Here is a 27,991-nt window from a genome sequence, read left to right as displayed (position 1 = left end):
CAATGGGTTCCTGGTCATCTTTTTGAATGGGAGTTCTACAATCAGTGCTGATGAGAAGGGATCTCTTGAGTTTCATCCATAAAGTCTCCACAGATGACAGAGCAAAGCAAGCCTCTTATAGTCTCAGGTTTCCTCTGTTCCCTCCCAAGGTGTTTTTTTCACAATCACAAACTTTTCCACAATGTTCACAAAAAACACAAGTGTTTTGTTTTGCTTTGTTTTTGCTTTGAGCAATAACACTCATTTTCTTCTATCATCTTCCTTCATAAGGTTTTGCAAATGCGATTGTACCCTAAATTGGTGTAAACCCCAGTTGTCACATGGCCTTGCTTGGCAAGAAGATCCAAACATTTGTGGGCTGACAGAGCTCAGAGGTTGTTCTTGTCTTCTTGCTGTGGTCCAACTCCTCTGAGTAAGGAGGATTTCTTATTTCCTTCTACTTTTGTCCAAGTCCCATTTTGAAATTAGTTATTTATCCAGGAAGGGTTGTTACTGCTGAAGTCATATGAAATCTCTTCTTACCTTTGTCTTTTCTTCTAATTTGGCATTGGTTTTGCCCTTTATTTTACACAGTCAGTGGTCTTATACAGAGATAAAAGATCTTGAAACCCAGCTGTCTCCACCAATCTCTGAGCTTCCAAATTGTAGATCTACAAGGAAGAATGGGTTTCCAATCAGGAGTTCCATAAAATAGTGAAATCATAGGTGTAGTTAAAAAAATCATCTCGTTAAACTGAACGTTTTCTTTTTCCTTCAAATGTCCCTCATAGGACAGCTCCATTGATTAGTCAATTTTCTTTATATTATAGTAAACAGAATTGCATATGATACTATACTCTAATTGTGTGGATTAAACCACACAAAGAATAATGCATAGCCCCCTAACTCCTCTGTATCTGGACAGAAATTATCCAGTGTCAATTAAAACCATTCTTCTGACATCTTTCCCAACTTGCATGGGATCATTTGCATTTCTCTTCTTATTATTAATCAGGAGAATTTTTTGAGTATGTGTGAGAGTGTGTGAGTGTGTGTGTATGTATGATTATTTATAGTTTATCATTTTTTTCTTTTGAAAACTGTGTTTCCCAATGTAAAGACTGGCAAATTGCCTTCTGTGGGGGTGAGGGGAGGGAAGTAAGATTAGGGGAAAAATTGTAAAACTCAAAATAGAAAAAATTTTTAAGCACACAAAAAAGAAAACTGTGTTTCCATATATAACCTCTATGAGATTGTTTGCTGTGTCAGGGAGTAGGGAGGATAGGTAGAGAGGGATAGAATTTTGAACTCAAAACTTCAAAAAAAACTTTAAAAATTGATTTTACATATAATTGTGAAAAAATGAAATTTATTTAAAAAACTAATTTTGTGATTTGCATGAACTGATGCTGCGCGAGATGAGCAGAACCAGAAGAATGTTGTACACCCTAACAACAACTTGGGGGTGATGATCAACCTTGATGGACTCACTCATTCCATCAGTGCAACAATCAGGCACAATTTGGGAGTATTTGTGATGGAGAATACCAGCTGTATCCAGAGAAAGAACTGTAGAGTTTGAACAAAGACAAAAGACTTTAAAAAATGTTATCTTATTACGTAAGTTTGTTATCTCTTATACTTTATTTTTCTTCCTTAAGAATATGATCTCTCTGTCATCACATTCAACTTAGATCAATGTATACCATGGAAACATTGTCAAGACTAACAGACTGCCTTCGGGGGGGGGGGGGGAGTGAGATTAGGGGGGGAAATTGGAAAATTCAAAAATAAATAAAGATAAAGAAATCTCAAGAAAAATAAAGAAAAAACAGTAATGTGATTGTATCCTTTGATTGCTCAGCTCCTGTACAATGGCTCAGTGTTCTATATGCATCAATTTTCTGTATATGCTACGGTTGTCAGATTTGTACTGATTATATTTCATCCAAATTTTTCTTTAGCATTCCGTTGTTCCTCTTCCATGTTTCTTGCTTTATTTGTCAAAGTGATTTTTTAATTGGATGCATTCAAAATTGTACTGTTTATCTTTCAGGATCACTTCTTTTCCCTTTTTAGTACTTATATCCTACTAGAAAACAAAGTGAATTGTTGGTCAACACACTCTCAGACCATTTCCAATCTATTCAGTCTTGTCCCTTCCATGCTGCTATAGAATTACTTGCATCCAGCCAACTCTCAATCCAGACTACTGTTTAAAAGGAACTCTGGCTCTTCTAAGAACTCATTTGGTTTTTTCTTTTTTTTATAAAATGTTCAAATGGAACCTTATGAGATTTTCCCTTCAATCCACTGAAACTGGAACTAGTTACATCCAACAGAAGAAAAGTTGATGGTTGGCTACAGACCTTAAACATCCACATTGTTTGTTCTGCCTCCCCAACTTGTTGTCATACTTTCCCAGCATTTTTTTCCTTCCTTTGGATCTGAGAAAAATCTTGAGAAAACAAAATGTTTAATCACAAAGAATATAAATGCAGTAAGTACTTATTCCCTCAGTTCCTTTCAGCATACCAGGCAGCCTTTGCAGCTTGAGAGAAGAAACTCTGAAATAAATGAAAGCACCATGCTCAGAAGGTAGTAAATTACAATACTTGCTAGTTCCAAGAGATGGAATGATGAAAAAGATGGAAAAAAATGCAAATTCACCCTCTCATTCAAAGCCCTCTATCATCTGGATCCACATTATCCCACTGGATAAGACTAGAGTCATCTCCCAAGCTGACCCAGTCAGACATTCTTGTATTCAGCAAATATTTTCTCTGATACTGATGTATTTGATACTGGTTTGACTTTTGGAGACTGACGAGGTATTTGGCCAAGGAGACAGAAGTCATAAAATATTTGGATGTCCAGAGGGTTCAAATTTGTCTATAAGAACTTCCATTCTGAGGCCCTACTATGTGATGACTAGTATTCCAAGTCTATATTAGTGCAGCCTAGGTGCTGGGACATCATGAGTCATGACTTCAAGGACAGTGTCAATTGGGCTAAAACTTCCATTGTCTGAGAGAAAGTCTGGGTAGGTTCAAGGGGGTTCATTACCAGAAAGATAGTGACCAAGCGATGATATATTAATGAAGACCATTTATTAAGGCATAGTAGGGGTAGTATCCCACTCTAAAGAAGGAAAAGCCCATGAAATAATGCAACTCAGAAATATGGATATGATATCTGCTAAAACCTATAAGACCTTACTCAACAGGTTCATGAGTACCATGGTCAAATGTTAAGATAGAAGTAACTGGAGTAACTCCAAAGAAAAAGGAAAAAAAAACCCAAGACTGGAGTAAAAATGAGGTTAACTTTGGAAGCCATTCTCATATTTTTCTCATTATTTCTAAAAGAAATCATTACAATTTCAAGAGATCATCAAGATTTTTCAAGAGCCAGTAATAAAAATCTATTTGAGGTAATCGAGGTTAATTAGAATGGTAACTGAAGAAAAATGGGAAGCCCCCATCCAAGAGAAGAGGAAGTTGTTGTTCAGCAAAACTGAAGAAAGATTGAGGCAGAACAGATGCAACTAAAAAAAAAAAAAACACAACTGAAAGAATATCTCCAGTTAGCATCTTGCACAGTCATTTAGACTTCGATTCCCACATCACTATAATCCAAACTATGGGGGCTAAAGGTTCTTGTTGCCCATAAAATTACTCTATTTCTGAAAAAGAGTCAAGGAAGATAAACAGACACACACAGACCCAGAGAAAAAGAGAGGCAAAAAACAGGCACGGAGACTGATAGAGATTAAGACAGAGACAGAAAAAGTATGAATCATATAAAACAAGGATAGTTCATCAGGCAAAAAAGCAGTAACAATAAAAATGACTATTACCAGCCTCAAACTAACTAGCCTCAAAGTCCTTTCCATCCTTAGAGGTCTTCTCAGTCTCTTTTTTCCCCCTTAGAGGTCATTTTTCAAAGGCTATTTTGTGGATCTGTATAGTACACCAGGCCCTTGTGTCCCACACCATCTTTCAAAGTCTATACAAGCTCATGCTCAGTGTTTCCGCGACACTATCTACCCATTTTATCCTCTGCCATCCCTGCCTCAATCTTTCCCAATATCAGAGTCTTTTCCAATGAGTCCTGTCTTCTCACTGTGTGGTCAAAATATGTAAGCTTCCACTTCAGTATTTGACTATAAGATAAACCCATAAATATACAGAAAATTCCAAATAATCCCTCACTATCAATGCCTATAAATCAGGGAGCTCAGGACAAGTGTTCATTCTTAAAAAATATTGAGGACCCCTCACCAAGGTCTTTAATTTATATGGATTACATGTAATATTTTAAAGATCTTAATACTATTTTGAAAATATTTTAGCCATGCAGACCTCCTGAAAGGGTCTTGGAGTCTCCTGGGGTCCCTGGGCCATATTTTCAGAGAATTGCTACTCTAAGGGAAAGTATTTAGCCATTTGAAAAATAAAACTCTATTAGGGAGAAAAAAATAGTTACTAGTTCGTTGACCAAAAATTCTAATGAAGATGAAATGTTGTATCTTCTATATATTGTGTAAGAGAAAGTAAACAGACTAACTGAAAACACCAGCATGAACATTCAGCTCTGGCCAGAAGTTCAACACATACTGTCATTCAGAGACTTTGGTACTCTTTTGCCTAGCTGAATGGAAAATCAAATATTAAAAAAAGAAGTGGATTATGGGGCTTTTATAAAGGGAATTAAAACAATTTCTCATAAAGAATAAATAAACAATGCCAGTATTTTAAATCTTTCCAAAGGTTAAAGCTAATAATTATATTAATGCTTTGCTTGAGAGACCAACAGGTACGTTAACAAAAATTTCATGTCTACTAGTATAATTGTGCTGCTATTTAAGAAGAAATATCCATCCCCTATTATGTGACCATCTTTAAAAAGTGAAGTAATTTTTCAAATAGGCACTTTTCCTTTAAAAAATTAATCCCATAAGATTTTAATTGTAATAGGATCGCATCATCTGGAAAGGGGAAAGCTCCATAAACAGACTATAGTATGTTTACCATTAGTGTAGTTTGCTCTGCTCCATAAAGCAGGGAGGGGAGTTGGCATTAGCTGCTCATTATATGCTGGGCCCCAGTTCAGCTCCTTGGGACACAAAAGCATACTTTTAATGATGGACATCTTTTTTTATACCCAGAAAAAAGAGAAGACATGCATAGTTTGGGGTTCAAATTACTTCACAAAAGATGAGGCCAATATTTCTACTCTGTAACATGATTTTTCTTTAAAGAGGTTCTATTTGAGTCTTATTAAAAGTTAACGGCAGTGAATATAGTGTGGCAGATGAACACTGCAGGAAGGGGGGCCTGCTCTGATTGGAACAATGTTCTCATTTAGACTCCTGACGGTGTATTCCATTATGGGAGGAGGAGGGGAATCCAACAAGAAGACAAAATCACTTTTACTCTGGTAACCCCAGATTACCGATTTAGATCTGTAAAGGCCATTAGAGGTAGAGTACTAGCCCATCATTTTACTGTCTGGGGAACTGTGGTCCAGAAACTTGTCCAGGATTATTTGCTAGCAAGTGTCAACCTTATTAAAAGATTTATTTAAAAAAAGTACATCAATCACTGAAAAACATCATCAAATCCAAAGCTCTCATTGTACAGGGTGGCATGGTGGGAGAGAAAGGTGAAGCAAAGTAATTAGTCCCAATACTAACCAACACCAGGCATGATGTCTTTAGAAAATCATAGATGCCCAAGCTTGTAGTCTATGCCATCCAACTTTCTCATTTTAAAGGCAAAGAAACCAAAAGGCACATAAGGATGTTAGATCTACCAAAGGGTACACAAGGGTAAGCTTGAGGTGTAAGATTTGAACATGGGTCCAGTCTCTACATTGTTGCTCTACCCATCATCCTTATTTCCTCATCCTAAGGCCAGCAACATTTTCCACCACTTCATTGATTATCTCTTTTTAAAGTTCATAAAACTCTCATGATACTCTTGCAGACTTATGTATAAGACATTATGAATAACTATTGACACATAAGATTATATTTCACTGAGTACCACAGTCACAAAGCTGACAAAGTAATATTTTCTGAAGAGCAGGTCATATAAAAAATATTAAAAAAAACCAGGCCATATCACTCATTGCTTCAACAAACTATAGTGGCTCTCTATTGCCTCAAATAACCTCCATTTGGCTTCCCCTTCCTATCTTTCCAAGGTGACCCATCATTCCCCTCTATGCATTCTAAAGCCCAGCCACAATAGCATCCTACGTCTTCCTCACACCCAATGCTCCATTCCCCATCTCTACAGCTTGTCCCCTTCACCCATGCTCGGAAGAGTCTCTCTTCTAACTGCCAGGTTTTAGAATCCTCAGCTTCTGTTAAGCTTGAATGCCATCTTCCTGAAGAAGTCTTCCCAGCTGCTAATGCTACCTTTTGTCTACTCTGTTTGTCACAGATGTATTAATTTATGTAGATGGTGTCCCATCATTAGAATGGAAGCTCTTGGGTGGCTAGGTGGCGCAGTGAATAGAGCACTGACTGGCCTTGGAGTCAGGAGTACCTGGGTTCAAATCTGACCTCAGACACTTAATAATTACCTAGCCATGTGGCCTTGGGCAAGCCACTTAACCCCATTGCCTTGAAAAATCTAAAAAAATTAAAAAAAATAAACAAACAAAAATGGAAGCTCTCAGAGGTCACAGATTCCTTTTGCCTTGTATTCCCCAGGCTTAACACTGTTCCTGAAAAGTAATTAACTGGTGCTTGTGGATCAAGCTACTCAACATAAAAGCATCATACCTGATAGCCTACAGGACCCACTACCCACCATCCTTCTTCTAACCCTACATTAAGAGACATTCACTGAGAAGAAAAAAAGATACAGCACATTTATAGGCCCAGTTCATTAAAAATTAATTAGGGGAGGAGTGGTGTGAGGCGGGAAGTTGGAAAATGGAGTCTTGCCTTCAAAGGAATTTTCCCTAAAAATTTCCATGCTGCTTAAGAAGATGAAAACATAATAAATACATATTGTGGATTATGAAGGAACAGCCAAAAGAAAATTCAAATGTTTCACTATTGGTGGCAGGCTAGGATACATATTAAATTAACTCAAATCATTTTCTGAGGGTAACATGAGCATCCAACATTTTATAAAATATTTTTAAAGCTTCAGTTCAACAAACCCTTATGAAAAACTTCTTGTATAGCTACTACATTAATAATAGCTAGTATTTATATTAAATTTAAAGTTTTGCAAAGCACTTTACAAATATGATCCATCTTTTTAGAAAGGAATACAAGTCTTTATTAAGTAGCTATAGGTCAGGTAAGCTTTATTTGTATTTTCTTGCTTGATCTTCTTACCAACCCTAAGAAGTAAAGGCTATTATTATCTTCATTTTTTTTGACTGAAGAAAATGAGACAGACAGGTTAAGAGATTTATTCAGGGTCACATAACTAATAAGTATCTGAGGTTAGATTTGAACTCAAGTCTACCTGACTTTAGTCCTGTCACTCTATCCATTGCACCATCAGTTGTCTTAACACATATAGGAGAAGTCAGCTGTAGGGCAGATGGAAAGGCCTCCCTATTTTTAGGGTTCATCAGTAGGCTAGTGGCAAGGTCTAGAAGTCTATACACAGTGACACCTATATACTCCTGGAAATATGGAAGAAATAGAAGGAATATGGAAGAATACTGAAAAGTAGATCAATTCTCAACTTTAGGCTTCTGGGAGATCTGTTAAACCAAGTAAAATAATAAAACATAGGCCAGATCAGGGGAATTTTGCAATGGGGAAAATAAGGAGCAATCTAGCATGGGCAACAAAGAAGAAAGTGGGTGGAAGGGGAGCCCCTAGAATGAGCTTCACAGATAAGAAGACTTATTTTTAGGGTCAGTTGATTGTAAACCAATGAAAGTCTAGAGAAAGGAGTCAATCTGCTGCTTCAGAGTCAAAGTCAACACTTCTGGGAAGTCATAGAGGTCTGGGTGTACCAGAGGAGAGGATGTAAATATGGAGGGTCACCTAGAATTGCTAACAGTGTGGAAGGTGGGCAAGTCAGACTCAGGGAAAAGATTGTAGTTGAAAGTACTGGGAAGTGCTATTGGGACCTGGGAGATTCTGGTAATAATCAGAATGGTAGCTACGTAAAATACTGAGCAGGAAGACAAATTCATCTTATCACCCTATTCAGTAATAAAAAAAAATATATATATATATATATAGCAAAATGATATGGAGAACTCTTTGTATTTTGTTTTTGTAGATTTGCGACCAAATCAATTAGGGAATGGGGAGGGAGGATGAGGTGCTAATATCAAATCAATAATTCCCCAACATTTACTCAATGCTTACAAATGAACACAAATATGATTCTAGACATTAGAGATACAAAGATAAAATAGTCTCTGCCCTCAGGTAGCTGGGTTTCTGTTGTGGGACACATAGATACATATATAAATGTGTAAGAAACGTATATAATAAGTTTAATAAATACAAGGTAATTAATTTTATTGAAGTAAGCTAAGTGGGTATAGATCAAGAAAAGGTGAGTGAGCAAGACCTGGAAGGAAATTAGGGATTCTAAGAGGCAGAGGTGAACATGGAATGAATCCCCAAAATGCAAAGGACTTAGAGAAGGGAAATGATGGAAATATAGTGTCATGATGAAGAACAGACAATATGGAAAGACCTTTGCATATATATATGAATAAATGTATATATGTATATATATATTTGTATAAAGGGAAGTAATATAGGAGAAGTTGGGAAAGGCAAGTTGGATCCGGCTTGAGAAGGACCAAAAGCAAGAATTCTTCTGGGATTTTTCTAAAGGAAACTTTATTGAACAATTGATTTTCTAGTCAATGACAAAAATTATCTTCCTAAAATGTAGGTTGAATCATATCATTGTGCTATTCAATGACCTCCAACAGCTCCCAATAACCTCCAAGATCAAATTGACTTTTAAAGCTCTTGACAAGGTGACTCTTTCTGAAATTTCTAATTCTCCAAATTTTTCCTCTCCACATACTCTTGGTGACCCTAGACTTCCGTCTGTCTCTCCATCTTCTGACTTCCAACTTTTTTGACTAGCTATTCTCTCAAGCCTGAAATGTTCCCCTGGGTCCTTCCTCAACTCCATCTCTTGGCTTCAAGACTCAGTTTCTATCCCACTTTCTAGAAGAGACCTTTCTTCTTTTTTCCTTCTTGAAAGAGACCTTTCTTAAAAGTTCCTCTCTCCACTTCCTACCCCCACTGCTGATGCCTTGTCCCAGAGATTCTCTAATTTGTCATATATACACACATACACACACACACACACACACACACACCTTATTGTATGAAGTTATTTTATTGGGATGGTTTTCCTGTCATTAAACTATGAACATCTTGAGGTCAGGAGTTGTTTTTAGAATTTAAGAAATGCATTTTGACTGATGTTTTGCAGAACATAAGAGTAAAAATTCATTGAAAAATCAAGATCAAAAGACTGGGAAATAATAAATTGGGAAACAATTTTTATATCTAGTATTTCTGACAAAAGACTGATCTCTAAAATATATAGAGAACTGAGTCAAATTTATAAAAAAAAAAACAAATTCCCCAATTGACAAATGGTCAAAGGATATGCAAAGGCAATTTGTAGATGAGGAAATCAAAGTGATCTACAGTCATATGAAAAATTGCCTAAATCACTACTTATTAGAGAAATGCAAATTAAAGCATCTCTGAGGTACCATCTCACACCTCTCAGACTGGCCAATATGGCCAGAAAGGACAATGATCTATATTGGAAGGATGCGGGAAATCTGGGACACTAATATATTGTTGGTAGAGCTGTGAACTCATCCAACCTTTTTTGGAGAGCAATCTGGAATTACACCCAAAGGACAACAAAAATGGACATCCCCTCTGATCCAGCAATACCATCACTGGGTCTATACCCTGAAGAGATGATGAAAAAGGGTAAAAATATCACTTGTACAAAAATATTCACAGCAGCCCTGTTGATGGTGGCAAAGAATTGGAAATTGAGTGAATGTCCATCAATTGGGGAATGGCTTAACATACTGTGGTCTATGTATGTCATGGAACTATATTGTTCTATTAGAAACCAGGAGGGATGGGAATTCAGGGAAGCCTGGAGGGATTTGCATGAACTGATGCTGAGCGAGATGAACAGAACCAGAAGAACACTGTACATCCTAACAGCAACATCGGGGTGATGATCATCCTTAATGGAATTGCTCAGTCCTTCAGTGCCAACAGTCAGGGACAATTTTGGGCTGTCTGTGATGAAGAATACCATGTGTATCCAGAGAAAGAATTGTGGAGTTAAAACAAAGACTGAAGACTACTACTTTCAATTTTTAAAAAAATTGTCTTATGTACTACATAACTTTCCTATCTCTAATATTTTATTTTTTCCTCAAGGACATGATTTTTTTCTCTCAACACATTCAATTTTGATCAATGTTCAACATGGAAACAACATAAAGATTATCACACTGCCTTCTGTGGGGGGATGGAAGGGAAGGTGGGGGAAAAATGTGAAATTCAAAACCTTACCAAAAAATGATAGACACTACTATTGTACATAATTGGATAACAAATAAAATATTTTTTTAAAAAAAAGAAGACAGGTTCCTATTTCCTACTCCTGCCTGGCCCACACTGGTCAAAAAAAAAGTCAGAAAAAGTACAATCCTTTGTTAGGCTGTCCAAGAAACAAAGAGTGTAGATTTTGTACAAGAAGGAAACATAAACACACTCGTATACTGAAAGAATGTTAACAATTACAGATAACCAACTACAGTTACAATGTCTCTTGCTAGTTTCAAGCCCTCTTTCAAAGAACTCCACTAGGGACACTCTCTCAATGTTAAATCATTCTCATTATCTTCTAGTAAGTATTTCTTATTAGGAAGCCCAATAATGTATTTGAAGGAAGGAATCAAGGGCAAATCACCAGCCTAGTTCATTAAAAAGAGCACAAAAAGGGTGGCTAGGTGGCTAGGTGGATAAAGCACCAACCTTGGAGTCAGGAGTACCTGGGTTCAAATCCAATCTCAGACACTTAATAATTACCTAGCTGTGTGGCCTTGGGCAAGCCACTTAATCCCATTTGCCTTGCAAAAATCTTTAAAAAAAAAAAAAGAGCACAAAGTACTGATCAGCAATAACAAACTGTGCTTCCCTTGTAACCTCAGCAGCCAAAAGTTAAACTGCCTTCATGAAGGGGTCACCACTTTCCATTAGCTAAAAATAAAATCATGGAAGATAACCCCGATTAATTCACTTAAGAAATCTACTTCTTTCTTAATCTACACTGTTCAACTTTGTTACTGATAATTTGCATTACTCCTAAATTCTTGTGGAATGTTGAGCTCTGAGAAACTTATTTATCAACATTTCTGTTATCATTTGTCATTTCAATCCAGAAAGTCAATAAGGAAGCATTTTACAGTAAAATGGACTTTAAAGTGAAATGTGACATCCATGTTTATAAAGAGCCATCAGAGAAAAAAAGATTCTAAACTTATGGAAATCAGCTTGTGAGATAAATATATGTAATGCTCTCAAGTAATCTGTGTATGTATGTGTAGGGAGGCTTCTAGAATAATTATGGTACAAAGATATAGACACTCAGAAAGGTCTTTGCATCTACTTAGATGCTCTACAATTTGATGGATTTTTAATTTCCTCAATATGGGCTCTCCTTCCAACAATAACAAACTATTTATTAAACACCTACTATTTGTCAAGCAGGGTTTTGGAATACAATGATAAAAACAAAGCCCCTATACTCAAGAAATATTCTATTGATAGAAAACATTATCTTCCCAGAAATGATAGAAAATAAATATAAATTTTTTCAGAAGGTCCATTTGGAGAGTAGGGGGCTATAGTACAAGCCACTTGAGGAATCAGATGAGGATATGATATCTGAGTTAAACCTTGAAGGAAGCCAGGGATTTCAGGAGATGGAAGCAAAGGGGGGTACACTCTGAGGCTTGGTGAATGGCTAGTGCAAAAGTCTGGAGAAAGGAGATGAAGTATCATGACTAAGGAACATAGATGGGGCCAGTCTGGCTGGAGCAAAGAGTTCCTGAGGAGGAGCAATGTCTAAGTTGGAATGACATATTGGGGTCAGGTCTTGAAGGATTTAATAACTACACATAGAAGTTTATACATGATCCTTGAGAAGCTAGGAAACTACTAGAAGGAAATGAGTAGGGGAGCTTCATGTTCAGAGCTGTACTTAAGAAAGTGGGGTGTGATGGGACAGCTAGGTGACGCAGTGGATAGAGCAGCAGCTCTGGAGGCAGGAGGACCCAAGTTCAAAATACGGTCTCAGACACTTAATAATTACCTAGCTGTGTGACCTTGGGCAAGTCACTTAACCCCACTGCCTTAAATAAAAAAAAGAAAAAGAAAGTGGGATTTGGGAAGGTGGGAGTGGAGAGGTATCTCTACTTGAGGCAGAGAGACCAAGTAAGAGGCTGCTGCAGTAATCTAGGTAATAGATGATGAAAGCATGAACTAAGTTGGAGTTGCATGAATGGAAATAAGGGGTTGAATTCAAGTAATGATGTAAAGGAACAAATAGTATGATTTGGCAATGATGGGAGAAGTGGGGTGAGAGAGAGTAAGGAGTCAGTGTATAAATCTGGGAAATCTGTTAGGATGACTATCTTGGACCAAAATAAAGGAATTTTAAAGAGGGGGAAGGTTTAGGTGATGGTTGATATTACGGTAGATTACTTAATAAATTACTTAATGAAATTGGGACAATGCCATTGGCAAATAGAAACAAAACCTCACCATTCAAAGGAAATCCTCCTTTTGTTTGGACTTTATACAGACATGTTTCCATGACCCTGTTAAAAAAAAAAAACCTCCAGCAAACTCATATTTCCCCTAGGCAACACTTCATTGATGTCAACATTCAGTGGGTTATTGATCAGTTATCTCCATGGGTGAGCTAGTTGTGAAGTCTCATATGATAACATGAGTGTGAACGTTATCAAAGGTCAGAAGATACTTCCCCACAAAATACTTTCCTTTTTTAGATCATATATATCAGGATCTCCAATTCTCTAATTCTTGGAATAACATTTAATCAGAAAACTTTAAGTTGTCAATCTCGGCCAACCCTGTGCTAGACCCTGAGAAAGCAACGACAAAAAGGAATTAATCCTTTTCTTCAAGAAACTTATCTTTCTAAAAAAATAATAAAAAAAATAAAAAAGAAACTTATCTGTCTTCATTTTTTTGGCAAGGAAATGCCCAATATAACACATTTAGATAATTATTAAGTGTCTGAGGCCACATTTGAACTCAGGTCCTTCTGACTCCAGGGCTGGTACTCTATCCCCTGTGGCACCTAGCTGCCTCTAGAAGCTTATCTCTTACTGGCAGAGGTAAGATGTAGTTACAAGGAAAGCTCAAATATTAGAAGGTGATTAAAGATGGGTAACAAACAAAGGAGAGTCCTCTTATAGGAGGTAGAGAGAGACAAGCTGAGCTACCCAGGGAATTGGGACATTGAAGGGTTCTAAGAAGAGAAGATGAGAAAAGGAGCATTTTAGGTATGACCAAAAGCTCAGAGGTGAGAAACTGAAGATCATGAACAGAAAACATTAAGGAGGTTGGTTGGTCTGGAACGTGGGTGAGAGGAAACAGAATGTAACCAAGATAGAAAGATAAGCTAATCCAGAAAAACCCAGAGTCTGTAGCCATATCTCCCTGGAAATGCTATGAATGACCACACTGACATCTTTGACCAATTCCACATGTCACCTACTGCCTTATACTTATATAAAAATCCAGTCTTGCCTTTAAAAAAAATATAATGTATTTATTCACCATGTCATCTACTCCAGAGGTGTCTAATTCAAATAGAAATGGGAGAGAAAGGGAACTAAATCATACCAAAAAATCCCAGCCAAACAGCATATTGACTTAGAAAAACACACATTAACACTATCTACATTCTATTGTGTTTATTTTGTTAAATATATCTTAATTACATTTTAATCTGCTTTTGACTGCACTCAGGTCTACTGCCAACACTTTCCAGAGGCCATGTATTTTGACACCTCTGCTCTGCTTCAATGTTCTCAGAAATGGGAGTAGAAGGAAGCAGAAATAATAAGTAGGAGTTGGGAAAAGTGGATTAATCTAATCATCACCTCAGGTCCTGCCCCCAAAGGGGCTAGAATTCTGAAGAAAGGCAGTGAACCTTAATCGAACAATCACATACTTTTACAAAATCACTGGAGCATAGCATATCACAGTTTGTCCTTTCACATAGCTTTAGAACTTTCTGACGCAGTGGCAGAAGTCTAGTGAAAAGAATCCTCTTCCATATCATATCCTCTCTTCCTACAGTGATGACCCATGCAGATACCCATTAGCATATGCTGCCCAACATAAAGTCATAGTAAGAGGATAGATAAATATTATCAATGATATTATGAAGCTTTTCATACCCATTCTATTGTCAGGAAAACTTTGGAACAGACAGTTCATCATCATTCACTTTTTCAAGATAATGCAATAATGAACCAAGGTATTGGGGAACAATCACCCTCTTGGTTGGACTCAAATCATCCGCTGGGGTCTACATACTCACTTCTTGCTGGCCTCACAGACATCAGCGATGTTGGAGAAAAGATGGTGGCTCTCAGTTTTGGTCATTGTATCACTCAGTTCTTTAGAATTTTTAAACATTCGTATCAGGATCTCCAAGCTGAGCAAGTAGGAATGTTCGGAGGATATGACTTCAAACATGGCCTAGGAGCAGGGAAAATAGTTGTTAATTGTTGTTGTTAATTCATTCAAATTATTGCTAATTCATTCACATAATAAAAACACCAAATACACATTATGAAATCTGGGGAAAAGTTAGTGTCATCTTGTACACTGCACATCTACTAGGATTTCTGAGAAATCACCAAAAAATCATGCTCAGAATTGAACTGGGAGTGAGCTCCCTGAGAGGAGGGGTTGTTTCATACAGGGCCTAGCCCAATGTCTGGCATGGAAGAGGGGGCTTAATAAATATAATTAAATAATAAATATTCCTTAGTTGATTGACATGGGAATGTGATGGCAATGATTTGGCAGAAAGGTAACAATGGCTAAGGATTCTAAGGACGTGCCCTAACTGGAATGATACCAGAGGGATGAAGGAAATTTCACAGAAGCAAAAAACAAAACAAAACAAAAGTTGGAGTCAAAGGAGCTGAATTAGAATCAGTAGTGCTAGCCTCAGTTTCCCCATATAGTAAACTGAGGATAACTGAGATGATTTCAAAGGCTGTATGTAGGATTAAATTCTCCGACTTATAACATACTTTCCAAACCTAAAATGTGTTTCCAAGATTCAAAGGGAATTATACCTTCCCTCCTCTTGGACCATACCTGCCACTTCACACACAACAATACCTCTCTTCCTAATTTATACTGACTTACATTCAAAATTTCATCCCATGGGACATCAGGGAGCATTTCTTCATCACTTACTATATACTCAGCATTCTGTAAGGTGCTGGCCAAAATACAGTCCCTGCCCCCAAGGAGCTCCCATTCCACAGGGGAAGCAGGTACCTCTATCCATTCCAGAAGCAAATCTCATTCCTCTTACCAAAACTTTAAAAAGACTATGAGGCTATTCTAGCAGCAACCAAGGGGACTACATTCATGTGAAAGCTCATGACCACAAAGAGACTAGAAGCTCCTTGAGGATCAGGATTGTCTTTTGCTTTGTTGGTCCCTAACCTTTAGTACAATGCCTGGCATATATAGGAACTCATTAAATGTTTACTGACTGCTTGTGTGTTTGTGTGTGTGAGTATGTGAGGCTGCACACACATATAACTTCTTTAAAAATATCTATTTATAAAAATGAAATAACTCTATTTGTGGGAGGTTGGCAACATTCTCCCCCTTATCCAAGCAATGTCCTACAGTCAGAGGCTCAAAATCTTAAGTATGCTTTATAGCAATAAAGGAAAAGTTTACTTTACCAACATAAAATATCTCAGAATATTTAAACTTGGAAAAATAATCCTTCTTTTCCCAAAACCTTAATGAATGTTACTGGTGGGCACTGCCCTTCAAGACCAGCACCTTCATTTGATTTTCAAAAGGCAAGAACCAAAGCCTTTGCAACCAAAATTTTCAAAAGAAATATGGCATAGGATTATAGTTTTAGAGGATGAATATACCTCAGAAATGATATCCTCTGCCCTTTTATTTTATAGAGAAAAAATTGAAACCCAGAGAGGAATGCACAGGGCAATAATCAAGCACAATTTTGGGGTATCTGTGATGGAGAATGGCATCTGTATCCAGAGAAAGAATTGTGGAGCTTGAACAAAGACCAAGGACTATTCCCTTTAATTTAGAAAAAAAAAATGTTGTCTTATTATGTAATTCTGCTATATCTCATACTATATGTTTCTTCCTTAAGGACATGATTTCTCTCTCATCACATTCAACTTAGATCAATGTATACTATGGGAATGATGTAAAGACTAGCAAACTGCATTCTGTGGGGTGTGGGGGAAGAGAAGTGAGATTGGGGAAAAATGTAATTCAAAATAAATAAAACCTTTCTAAAATTAAAAAAAAAAAGAAATCCAGAGTTTGAATGCTGGAAGTAAAACCAATAATAAAAAAAAAAAAGATTAGAGAGCCAGTAAATGGTGGAGTCAAGCTGGGAAGCCATTCTTCTTTTGATTCTGACTGCAACATTCCTTCCACAATATGCCCCTACTTTGGACATGTACATGATGATACATATGAAGAAAGGAATCAACGAAAAGTTCAGATATTATGAAATTCTTACTAAATTTTAAAAACAAGATGAAGGATTTGAAAACTTGCTAAAAAGGCTAAAGATGTAAAGCACAAAAGGAGAAAGACATTGCCTTCAAAGGGAAGAAAAATAGGGGGCAGCAGAATTTAAGAAGTCCTATTTTTTTAGGATTATGTATTCAAATTCTGAAAATTGCTAATCAGAGGAAACAAATGTCATGTAATATATTTAAATTCATATCTAAGAGAAAATGAATATCTACAAGTGATCCTGTCTAAGCTAAGTGAGATTCAAGTTTTAGGACATTAAGAATTATCTTGTTTGAAACCTTTTGCTATAGTATCAACAATTTTAAGAATTTCTTTTGATAATTGGATGAAATAATAAGTGTTTGGTTTGATATCTTCAAAATGTTTCATTAAACAAATATTAATAACTACTGTCTATATAGTTCTTTAAGGTTTGCAGAGAAAGAAATCATTAACCTTATGAGTTACAACACACTACTGTTATTTAATTGTTACAAATTAATTTTGCTTTGAAAAACCTCAGGATATGAAGGGGGCCTGGGAGATGGCTGGAGATACACATACACCCAAATTTTTGTCATAAAGCATGTCTTGGAAAAAGCATACCTCTTGCCTCTTTCTTTCCTCTTGGCTAATAGTTTGCGATAATCCATTCCGTTTCACCTAAATGGGGAAAAAAATGAAATTCAGTACAACCATTCTTTGGACAAGAATATTTTCATTCAGGAAGATGGATGTCTGCAAACCCTTCTAGCAAGTGACAATGAAAGGAAATCATGAAATATACTGATCTCCATGTATTACTTATTTAACAGAGTCCTGAGAGGAGAGCTAATCCCACCAAAAATATGAGACCAAGATTCAACAGAATCTGATAAAGAAAACAACTTTATGGAGAGCTGTTGCAAAAATGTCCATGGGAAACACCTAATTTATTCTGGTTGACTTGATGTGAAATCATAGAAAGACTGATACCTTGGTTCCATTCTAAGTTTAAACCATTATTAACACATGAATTTCATTTCTCATGTGGGAGATTTTAAAAAATTGATTAAGAAGTAGTATGCATTTATAAGATTAAAAGAAAAAGTAACAATGGCTATAACGTTGTTGTTTACTTTCCAGGTTCAAGCTGCCCCAAAGCTGTTAAAAGAACATAAAATGTGGATTTTATAAGCAATATCCAATAAAAACCTTAAGAGAGATTTCTTTCAAATAGCATAAAAACCAAAACAATCCCCCCAAAGGAACCCAAATAGAATTGTTTTCAGTGGACAAGAAATTGAAGCATGGATGTGGAATCCAACAATTCCCTTGAGAAGCCATTAAATAAAAAAAAAAAAAATCTGAACATTTTTCCATTGGACTAGTCTTCTTGCATTTCCATTTGCATTATTGTAATTTGATTCCACCTACAATACATTTTTATTTATTATCTTAAGCTCATAGTACATTTGATTAGATTTCAGAACCAAAGGGTGGAGGCCTTTTAAAACAATTCCTCTTAAATTGTATTTATACTTGGCTTGGGTAATCAGATTACAGCTAGTAAAGGGATGACAATGGTCACCATAAACTTCTAAAGGAAAGTCTGAGATGAAGGAAACAGAACACAAAATCTACCATTAACATGGAGGACATAAAATACAAACTTTATTCAATATTTATTAAAAAAAATTTTGTTTTTATTTTAAAGAAATTCAGCCATCATTGGAATTATTTTGTGATGGAACAAACTGATGGGATATAAAGTGCCATCTTTTTAGTCAGGGACTAAACTGGTGAAAGGCAGGGCCACTGAAGCAAGCCTTGCAAATGGAGGATGGCAAGAGCAGCAAGAATCAATTCTGCCAGATTGACAGTATAATTAACAAAAGTAAAGGGATCCTGAAATTCTGTCTAGAGATCTAGCATTTACAACCTTTTCTACTAAAAAGATGGAATTTCAGGTAGATAGCAAGAGATAAAAAACAAACATGTTGAGTCCTAGGCATCATTTTTTGCCCCCAAATCACAAATGCTACAAATCAGAGGTTTGTTTTCTTTTTGTCACAAGATTCCTGAGAATTTAAGGACCAAGAAGAGAGGCAGACAGAGAAAACAAATCCAGAAATACATTCATTTATAAGCACAACAGAACCAAACATCAACAACAATGAGTAAACTCTTCAGTTAACTGGCCATTGTCCCCTAAGGATCACTGGACCTTGCCACCTGCCCAGCAGCTGCAGCTTCTTCTAGGTCCAGAGTTCTTATCTTTTTTGGATCTTGGATCTCTTTGGAAGTCTGGAGAAGAAGGCTGTGAACCCCTACTCAGAAGAATATTTTTCAATACTTAAAATAAGACAAGAAACCAACTATGTTGATATATAGATGTAAGGTTTCTCCCCCCATCCGAGTTCACAGATTCTTTCTCCTGAAATCTATTCAAGGTCCAAGGTTAAGAATCCCCACAATTGGTATTGGTTGCTCCCCTCCCAACAGAAAGTCAATTCCTTGAGAGTGAAGATTGCTTTACTACTTTTTATTTGAACCCCAGTACTTAGCACATAGTATTATTTAATCAATATTTTTCCATTTCATTTCTGCCAATGTTAGCAGTTAGCCATAGGATTATGCTACACACAAGCAGAATGTGACCTAGGCTGGGGCAGGGATAGAGCCTCTTTTTCCTCCAATAAGACCTGGGCACAATACAGTAATTAAATGTTTGGCATGATGTGACTTCCATCTCTCACCTATCCTCCTCCCTTAATCCTGGGAAATTTTCTCTTACCTGGAGTCACTGGCAATGAATATCAATAATAATAATAGACGATACACACGGATCTCAATTCGATCAAGAGCGAGACAAGTTTTATATCACAAAAACCCTGAACTGCAGATATTATAGGTAATATGACCTCCATTTTACTGATGAAAAACTGGGGTTTATATAAGTTAAATGACTTGCCAATATTACATAGCAATTAAATGAGGGGAAATGGGACATTGACTCCAAGTTCAGGACTCTTTCCTGTTCATCATACAGAGTTGGAAAGGCTGAGAAAACTAAGAAGAGATTTTTCCAGAATTGACTTCTCCCAGGTAGAATTCAAGTAGATTGATAAGAAGTCTTCCTTGCCCAAGCAATATAGGAGATCTCTGCCCAAAGAATCAGGAAGAGGTTTAGCTACAACTAAAAGCATTGAGTTTCCTTTTCCATTCTTAATTTAACAAACAGACAAGAAATCCACACCAAAAAATAGCTTTTCCATATGTAAAGTAGAACATTAAGAAGGATTCTTTGTGAAACCCCAAAATCCAAAGTGTCTTTCAAAATTGTTCTCATCTGTGTTTTCTTCAGTTCCCTTCTATGCTTTAAAAAGAAATGACCCTCTTTCTTTTTTTTTCTCTCCTTTTCCTGGGAAAAGTTTTCACAAACTCCTCTCTTTCTCCCCCCACTCCATAAAGAAAGAAAAATATAACCCTTGTAGAAAATACACATAACCAAGCAAAGCAAACACATCTTTTGGCCATGTGCAACACTTGGGTCCATTGCCCTCCATGATGGAGATGACTGCCATCCCACTGATCAGAATTATGTCTTACATTCACTGAATTTACATTTCCTAAGTCTAAAATACCTGGTGTGTGCACCACAAGGGCAGCTAGATGGCACAAAGGATTAAAGCACTGGCCTTGGAGTCAAGAGGATGGGAGTTCAAATCCCACCTCAGACACTTGATACTAGCTGTGTGACCTTGGACAAGTCACTTCACTCTGACTGCCTCACATCCAGGGCCATCTCCAACTGTCCTGATTCCTATCTGGTCATTGGACCGAGATGGTTCCAAAAGAGAAAGTGAGGTTGGTAACCTAGCACAGCCTCCCCCCCACCCACTCAAATCTAATTCATGTGCTTGTCATGGCATCACCTTCCTGATGTCTGGTCCTCTTCAAGAATGAAGGACAAGTCTTTCTTGGGAATAAAAAATGAACTCCTTGGGTTTACTAGTGGGAAGTCAATTTACTAGGAACCAGTGTCATTTATATTTCTTTGAGTTAGGTAAACTGTAATCCCTTACAACAATTCTATGAGGGAGAGAACACAAGTATTGTTATTCATATTTTACAGATGTGGAAACAGATTCAGAGGTGAGGTTTACTTAAGGACACACAGCTAGCAGCGGAACTAAAGTTCAATCGGTCTATAAAAATTTATTAAGCCCAGACACTGGGCTAAGTACAAAGAATACAGAAAAGGCAAGCGAGTCCTGCCCCCAAGGAGCTTACAGTCTAATGGGGGAACAACATTCATACAGACATATAGATAGAAAGCTATATATACATACACACACACACACACATATATATTTATATAAGTAAGAAATAATTAGAGAGAAAAGGCACTAGAATTAAAAGGGCAGGAGGAAGATTTTTCAGTAAATGAAGAAATTTTAATTGGGAATGAAAGGAAGCTGAAGAGGTCAGAAGTTGAACATGGGCATGGTGGCAACCCTGGAAAATGCCTTGAAGGCAAGGGATGAGCATATTATTCATGGGATAGCCAAGAGGCCAGCGTCTGGATGGAAGAGTACAGGGAGCTGAGGAAGGTATAAGACTTGGAAAGGTAGGAAAAGTAAGAATGCTAAACATTTGAGCATTTTACATCTGATCCTGTTAGCTGGAGGGAGACACAAGTTTAACAAGAAGCGGAGGCAGCAGAGTCGGATCATCAGCTTTTGGGAAAATCACTTTAGTGATTAAATAGAGAATGGATTATGGGAAAGCTTGAGGAAGGCAGATCTACCAGCATCTAATATTACAGTTCAAGGATGAGATGAGGCCTGCCCTAGAAGGGTGGCATTATCAAGGAAGAGAAGGGGCAGTTTGGCCATAAACTGTCAGAGACAGTGAGGAATCTAGGCTATCTCCTAGGTTTCTTGGTTGAAGAACTGGGAGGAGGATGGTCCTAGAAAAGTGAGGAGGGAAGGGTTTGGAGAGAAAGATCATGAAGGCAGTTTTGGACATGCTGAGTTGAAGATGAGTACTGGACAACCAGCTTGAGATATTTGAAAGGAAGCTGGAAGTCAGCCAGAGAGTTTTAGGCAAAGACAGGAAGATTGAAGAATTGCTGGTTTAAAGTTGGTAATTAAATCCATGGCAACTGAGATTACCAAGTGAAATAGTATAGAAAGAGCAAAGGACCCAAGATTCCCTTATTTCAAATCCAAGAATCTTTTCCCTGCCATGAAGAACCAACCACCTATTGCTATGACTAACAATAATTTTTATCAAAAGTAGTTACCAGGGGGCAGCTAGGTGGTGCAGTGGATAGAGCATGGGCCCTGGACTCAGGAGAACCTGAGTGCAAATCCAGCCTCAGACACTTACTAATTACCTAGCTGTGTGATCTTGGACAGGCCACTTAACCCCATTGCCTCGCAAAGATAGATAGATAGATAGATAGATAGATAGATAGATAGAAAGAAAGAAAGAAAGAAAGAAAGAAAGAAAGAAAGAAAGAAAGAAAGAAAGAAAGAAAGGTAGTTACCATATTTGGGAGGGAGAGAGAAGCAGAAGGGATCTGAATAGGGATGAATGAACAAAATATTTGTTAATCCTCTACTATGTGCAAAGCCCCAAGGATACAAGTAGAAAAGTCAAATGTCCTTGCTCTGGAGGAGCATCATCTAATGAGGGAGACCACCTATGGGCAGGTTTCAGCCGCATGGCATTTTAAGGTATTGGCGCAAAGTTGATGGGAATGCCTCTTCCTCTATGGCATTTCCATTGATAAAATCCAGTCCATTTCAGATGCTGAACCATTCAACAGTGCCCAAGGCTTTGGAAAGAACCTGCTTTTTTTTGGGGGGGGGGTGAGTAGTTATGGTTGTTGTGCCAGGGGCAGTCAGGAGGCTCCATCTCCACAAGAGTTACTTGTCCTGGATGAGGACAGCAGGAGCAGGACTAGAGTGAATGCTGGGAGTCTGGGGAGCCCCTCATTCCCAGGATTCTTGGACCTATCTACCTGTCCAGTAATTGTTGTTGGAAGTTATTGGGGAAAAGAGCGTCCCATCCTTCAACAACTCCATAATAAATATGGAGTCCATTAACTTTACAAAAAATGCCCCTATAAATAATAGCAAACTTGGCAACAAAGCCTGATGAGAGCATTTCTCTTTCCCTTTTTTCCCCAGAGCTGGAGGTCTATGGATATGGAGCACATTCTGTCTGATCAGCATAATCTGCCTGATCATTGTTGTACTGATTAGTTTTGCTGAATTGTAGTTTTACTCTTTTTTTTTAATTCTTTCTTATCAAAAATGACTTTTTGGATAAGGGGAAGGGATGAGAAATTAATACATACAAATGCAGAACAATATATTAAAATAGACAAATAATATAAAATAGATTAATATAATTATATTAATATAAATTATATATTATAAACAAAGTATTGTTATAAATAATTAATATAATTAATAATAAACCTATTTTTAAAAATATATAATTAATCATCAACAAGAAGTAAGGCATGTGAAATAGCTCACACCCACAAGGCTTTCCTGGTCTTCAAATAATTCCAGGAAATACATATGGATAATTACTGTAAAATCTCAAAATATGGGACATAAGGCATCTCAAAACCAGCCTTAAAAGTTAAGGCAAACAAGTTCAGCGTGGATGGCTGCCAAGCCCAGGGCAGTCCTGTCCTCCCACTGGCTGTTCTCCTTGGCAGCATACCTCATACCTCAGCTCTGCCACACCCTGGGACTCACTCGAGATTTCACTCCTGGCCAAGGGAGGAAGGAATGACCGACTCAGCAACTGTTCTTTTGTCCAGTGAGCTGTACCAGGTGATAGCTATCTTTATGCAGTTGCTGACAAGGGATGTGGAAACGGGATTCTCTTTACTCTGTGTGGCCCCAGAGAATAGTCATGAGTGATGGAGGGATGTTCCAGAGGCAAGTTTAGATTTGAGTGAAGGAAGAATGCCCTGGCAACATGAGCCATGCAACGGGGGAAGGTAGACTAGAGCCAGGTCCTCCCTGGGTGTCCTCATGCAGAGACTGGATGACCGTGTCTCAGACAGTCTGGGGTGAGGATTGCTGGTCAGCTCCAAAGGGCCAGTCCAGGTGGCCTAGAAGGTCACTTACAATACTCAAGGCTGGAATCGAAGGGTCACATCATGAGCAAAGTCAGATTGGGATCCAGGAGATGGCTTAGTTTCCCCATGTGTAAAAAAAGAGGAATGTATTAGATGACCTCTCAGGTCTCTAACAGCTCTTAGCAGCTATGATCCTATAAACTGGGATTAAGAAGAGATAGAAAAGCCATCATTTCAAGATCCTAAGAATCATGATTGGAGTAGAAAACGAGACATACATATAATAAAGAAGAAAAATTTCAAAAACCACAGAAGAAAAGAAACTGGCTGAAATACAGGAGACAGAAACAAAATGAAAGGCCTACTGGGATGATAAAATTGAAGGCATCCATGGAATCAAAAAGAAATAGAGGGTATCTGAGAAGAATGGACAGTTTGGGGAATTTTCTATTTAAATGTAGTCAAACGATCAATAAACCTAAACAAAAGTTTGCCCTCAAGGCACCCCAAAGTCCTTGATTAACAAGTAATCAGACATCACACACGTGCCCATGCTCATCATCATATTGGGGGGAGGTGCAAACTTCTTGTTGCACACTTATATCCTGGGAAGAACTAAAGGGATCGTGGCAGATCGATTATATTAGTAACCCAAATCTTGCTCTCTGAATGAATGAACGGATCTTCAAAAACCTCTAAGTTTGCTGGGTTTTTCCTCTCTAAAAATAAAAACGATTCAAGAGAGACCACTCCTTTCTTTGAACAGCAACACAGCTACTGTACCATATTAAACCCTGGAAAATATGGCTACATGTAGATGCTGGCAAAGAGCAGTATGAACCCTGGTAACTGTGCCCTGAACTCGGAGGCACTTCCTTACTCCTTGCATGTTTACATTAGAAGGCGATAACACATTTCATCAGCAGAATGACCTCCAGAAGGAATGCAAACCCAAGGGCCAAAAGCTGGATGTGACCAGTGCTAATGCTTCTCTATACTCAGACACATTTTAGAACCATGGGAAACCATAGAGAAGGTAGATGATGGGAGCAGATGCCAAGGCAAATGAACCAAATGAAGAGAACAGTTTATATGACAATGGTGAGATCAACGTGAGAAGAGACAAGTCTTAATAATCTCAGAACTCTCAAAATCTAGATAATAAAACTTAACTCTGACGCTTGAAGGAGAAGAATTGTTTTTTTTGGAGAGAAAAATCAAAGCAAATCCTTATGCAGGCACAAATTTATCCCACTTTATCTTCTTAACTTATACATCTTTAAGAGGAAAATTTATATATGTCTATAAATATATAATATATAAATTTAAATGTATATTTTATATATAAATTTACATATGTAAATTTATATGTGGATGTATATTTGTTACAGGTATGTATATAAAATATACATTTTCACATACATGTATTCTATATATCTCTGTTGGAAGCAGCTATGTGTCTCAGTGGATAGAACTAAAACTCAGATCAGGAAGTTCTGAGTTTAAATCCAGCTTCAGACACTTACTAGCTGTGTGACCCTGGACAAGTCACTGAATACCTCTGTTTGCCTTGGAGGTAGCTTCTTCAGTGGATAGTACACTGGGCCTGGTCTCAGGAGGCTTTGAGATCAAATTTGGCCTCAGAAATGTTGAGACCATGCTCAAATCACTTAACTTCTGTTTGTCTTAATCCTCTGGAGAAGGAAGGGCAAACCACTCCAGTATCTTGGCCAAGAAAGTCTCATGGACAGTATGGCTCATGGCATCATGAAGATAGAAACAACTGAACAACAATACCATTTCTATTAATAGGTAAGATATTTACTTAGAGTTAGTGTGAATTATCCATAAAATATTTTTAAATGCACAGAAAATACAAAAGGGAGCACAAATTCAATAAATTTTTTCCTAACTTATATCACACCACTACTATTACATTGATATCATGCTTTAACGTTTGCAAAATACAAGCATTCTTTTATTTGATCCTCAGTTAAATAATATTAATTATGATATATGAAATATTTATAATATGGCAAAACTATATTATGTACCAGAATTATGTGTTATAGAATTATTTATATAAGTATATACTGAATATATTGCTATAAAATCCTGTAATAGAAATTCTCAGTCATTTATACAATCCTCTTTCTTATTCTTATTAACATATTAAATGTTAATATTAACATAGTAACACATTAAATATTAACATATTGTCATTTTTTGCTTTTTTATGATTGTTGTTTATTATTAAAAGGTAAACTAAAAAAAAGTAATAAAAAAATTAGCTTTCATCTGGCCTTGGGTGATTCTTGGTCCTTATACCATCCCTGAAACTAGGCACAATCCTGAAAGCATAAACATTTACCATTTTATCTTAAGCGAGTGATTAAAAAAGTAATTGATTTAAATTAAATTTATTTAATTAAAAATAGTTTAATGATATGTAATTATAACAATCAAGTTTGGCCACAGAGAAGAATTAAGAAAATATGTCTACTTCCTTTATTTGAAGAGGTGGGATACTACAGGTATGGAATGCTACATTTGTGTCAGACACTATGGATGTATTAGTTTTGCTGAAAAACTTTCTCTTCTTTCTTTTTTGTTCTTTGTTCCAAAGAAGCATTCACTGGGTAGGGTAGGGAGAACACATTCAGAAATAAAGGTAACATAAAAATCAAATATATCAAATTTAAAAATAAAAAGCAAATCTGAAGGAAAAAACATAGCAAAAATGTTTAAATCTATGGCACTAGTTTGAAGTTGGGGCAACTAGGCAGCAAAATGATTAGAGTCGGTAAGAGCTGAGACACTAACTGTGTGACACTGGACAAGTGACAACTCTTTTTACTTCAGTTTCCTCATCTGAAAAATGAGTAGTAGGAGGAAATGGCAACTTGTTCAAGTACCTGTGCCAAAAAAATCCCTCAAATGGGGTCACAAGGAGTTGGAATTGACTGAAATAACTAAACAATAACAGTATTTGAGCTAAAAAAAAAAAAAAATCTTTACGTAATGAATTTTTAAATTTGTTTTGATTTATTTCCCAAGTCAGGGAACTGAATATAGAAACTTTGAAATATTTCATTTCTAGTGGAAGGAGAAATCGATTGAAGAAGATCTAAGTCAAAATCCTACGGCATTCCTCTTCCAGGGAGGCCTCCCCAGTCAATTCCATTCTCCAGTCAAATAAAAGAGTGATTTTCCTAAGACTCACAACTAATCATATCACATCCATATTCAGTTCATGACTATGGTTTCTTACTGACCCTAATTCCAAATATTTCATCCTTTCAAATGTTTATTTTTAGTTCGAGTTTTAAAATGATTATTAGAAGAGCAGGATAATATATCTAACTTACAGTCAACAATGTAAATATGTTTATGGTTCATGTGAAAAATTTTTTGAGCATAGACATTTGAGATCAAAAGCATTTGGAGACCCCTGCTCCAAATGTCTCTAGGTTTAAAAGACTCAGTTCTTAGTAACTCAAAACGATTCTATTTCTCTTTAAATGAGTCAGAATCACATCTTGAATTTCTCTTGAATTTAAGAGAATGTATGTGATTCTACTAGAATTTAAACAAAAACATGAAGTTGAAATGGGGAGAAAATAAAAATGAATGGCAAGTCAAGAACAATGATATGAAATTATTTGATAAGATAAAGTGCATTATTTAAAAATGGGACATTAGAATGGCTCAATGATAGGGTTGACACCTATGCTACCAGAAGGTGCATTTCGGAAGGTGGATTTGATAGTGTTTGAAAAAAGACAAAAGTGAAGGTAAAGTAAAGACAATAAGCATCTTTAAGTCCCTCCTATGTACTAAGCCCTGTGCTCATGACTGGAGTGCAAGGCAGTGATAAATCACTTCAGCCCAGCTTAGTGGAGACAAAGATTTCCTTAGGTTTTGTGAAGTAGGAGTGATGACAGGAAGGTTAGTATTTTTGAGAGATAAGGAAGGAGAAAATCACAATGACATCATTTACAGAAACCAAAGGCATGAGTCAAGAACAGGACCAGAAAATGAAACAGGTTTAAAGC

General features: G+C 36.9%; 1 protein-coding gene across 3 annotated transcripts in view; it reads right to left on the bottom strand.

The window, feature by feature from the left end:
- ARHGEF26 (Rho guanine nucleotide exchange factor 26) overlaps positions 1 to 27,991 on the bottom strand; it is a 132,256-nt gene that overhangs the window by 88,680 nt on the left and 15,585 nt on the right. For all 3 annotated transcript variants that reach the window (XR_012469297.1, XM_074190784.1, XM_074190783.1), the window contains exons 4-5: positions 17,450 to 17,506; positions 14,625 to 14,785 (exon numbers count right to left, since the gene is read on the bottom strand). Coding sequence is in view for 2 of the 3 variants with exons in the window: in XM_074190784.1 (XP_074046885.1) it covers positions 14,625 to 14,785; positions 17,450 to 17,506 (218 nt within the window). In the remaining variant the exon portion in view is untranslated. The remainder of the gene's footprint in view (positions 1 to 14,624; positions 14,786 to 17,449; positions 17,507 to 27,991) is intronic.

This window comes from Macrotis lagotis, chromosome 6 (genome assembly GCF_037893015.1).
Source record: "Macrotis lagotis isolate mMagLag1 chromosome 6, bilby.v1.9.chrom.fasta, whole genome shotgun sequence".
NCBI lineage: Eukaryota > Metazoa > Chordata > Mammalia > Peramelemorphia > Peramelidae > Macrotis > Macrotis lagotis.
The sequence above is the reverse complement of the archived record's forward strand: the minus strand, read 5'-3'. Positions and strand labels throughout refer to the sequence as shown.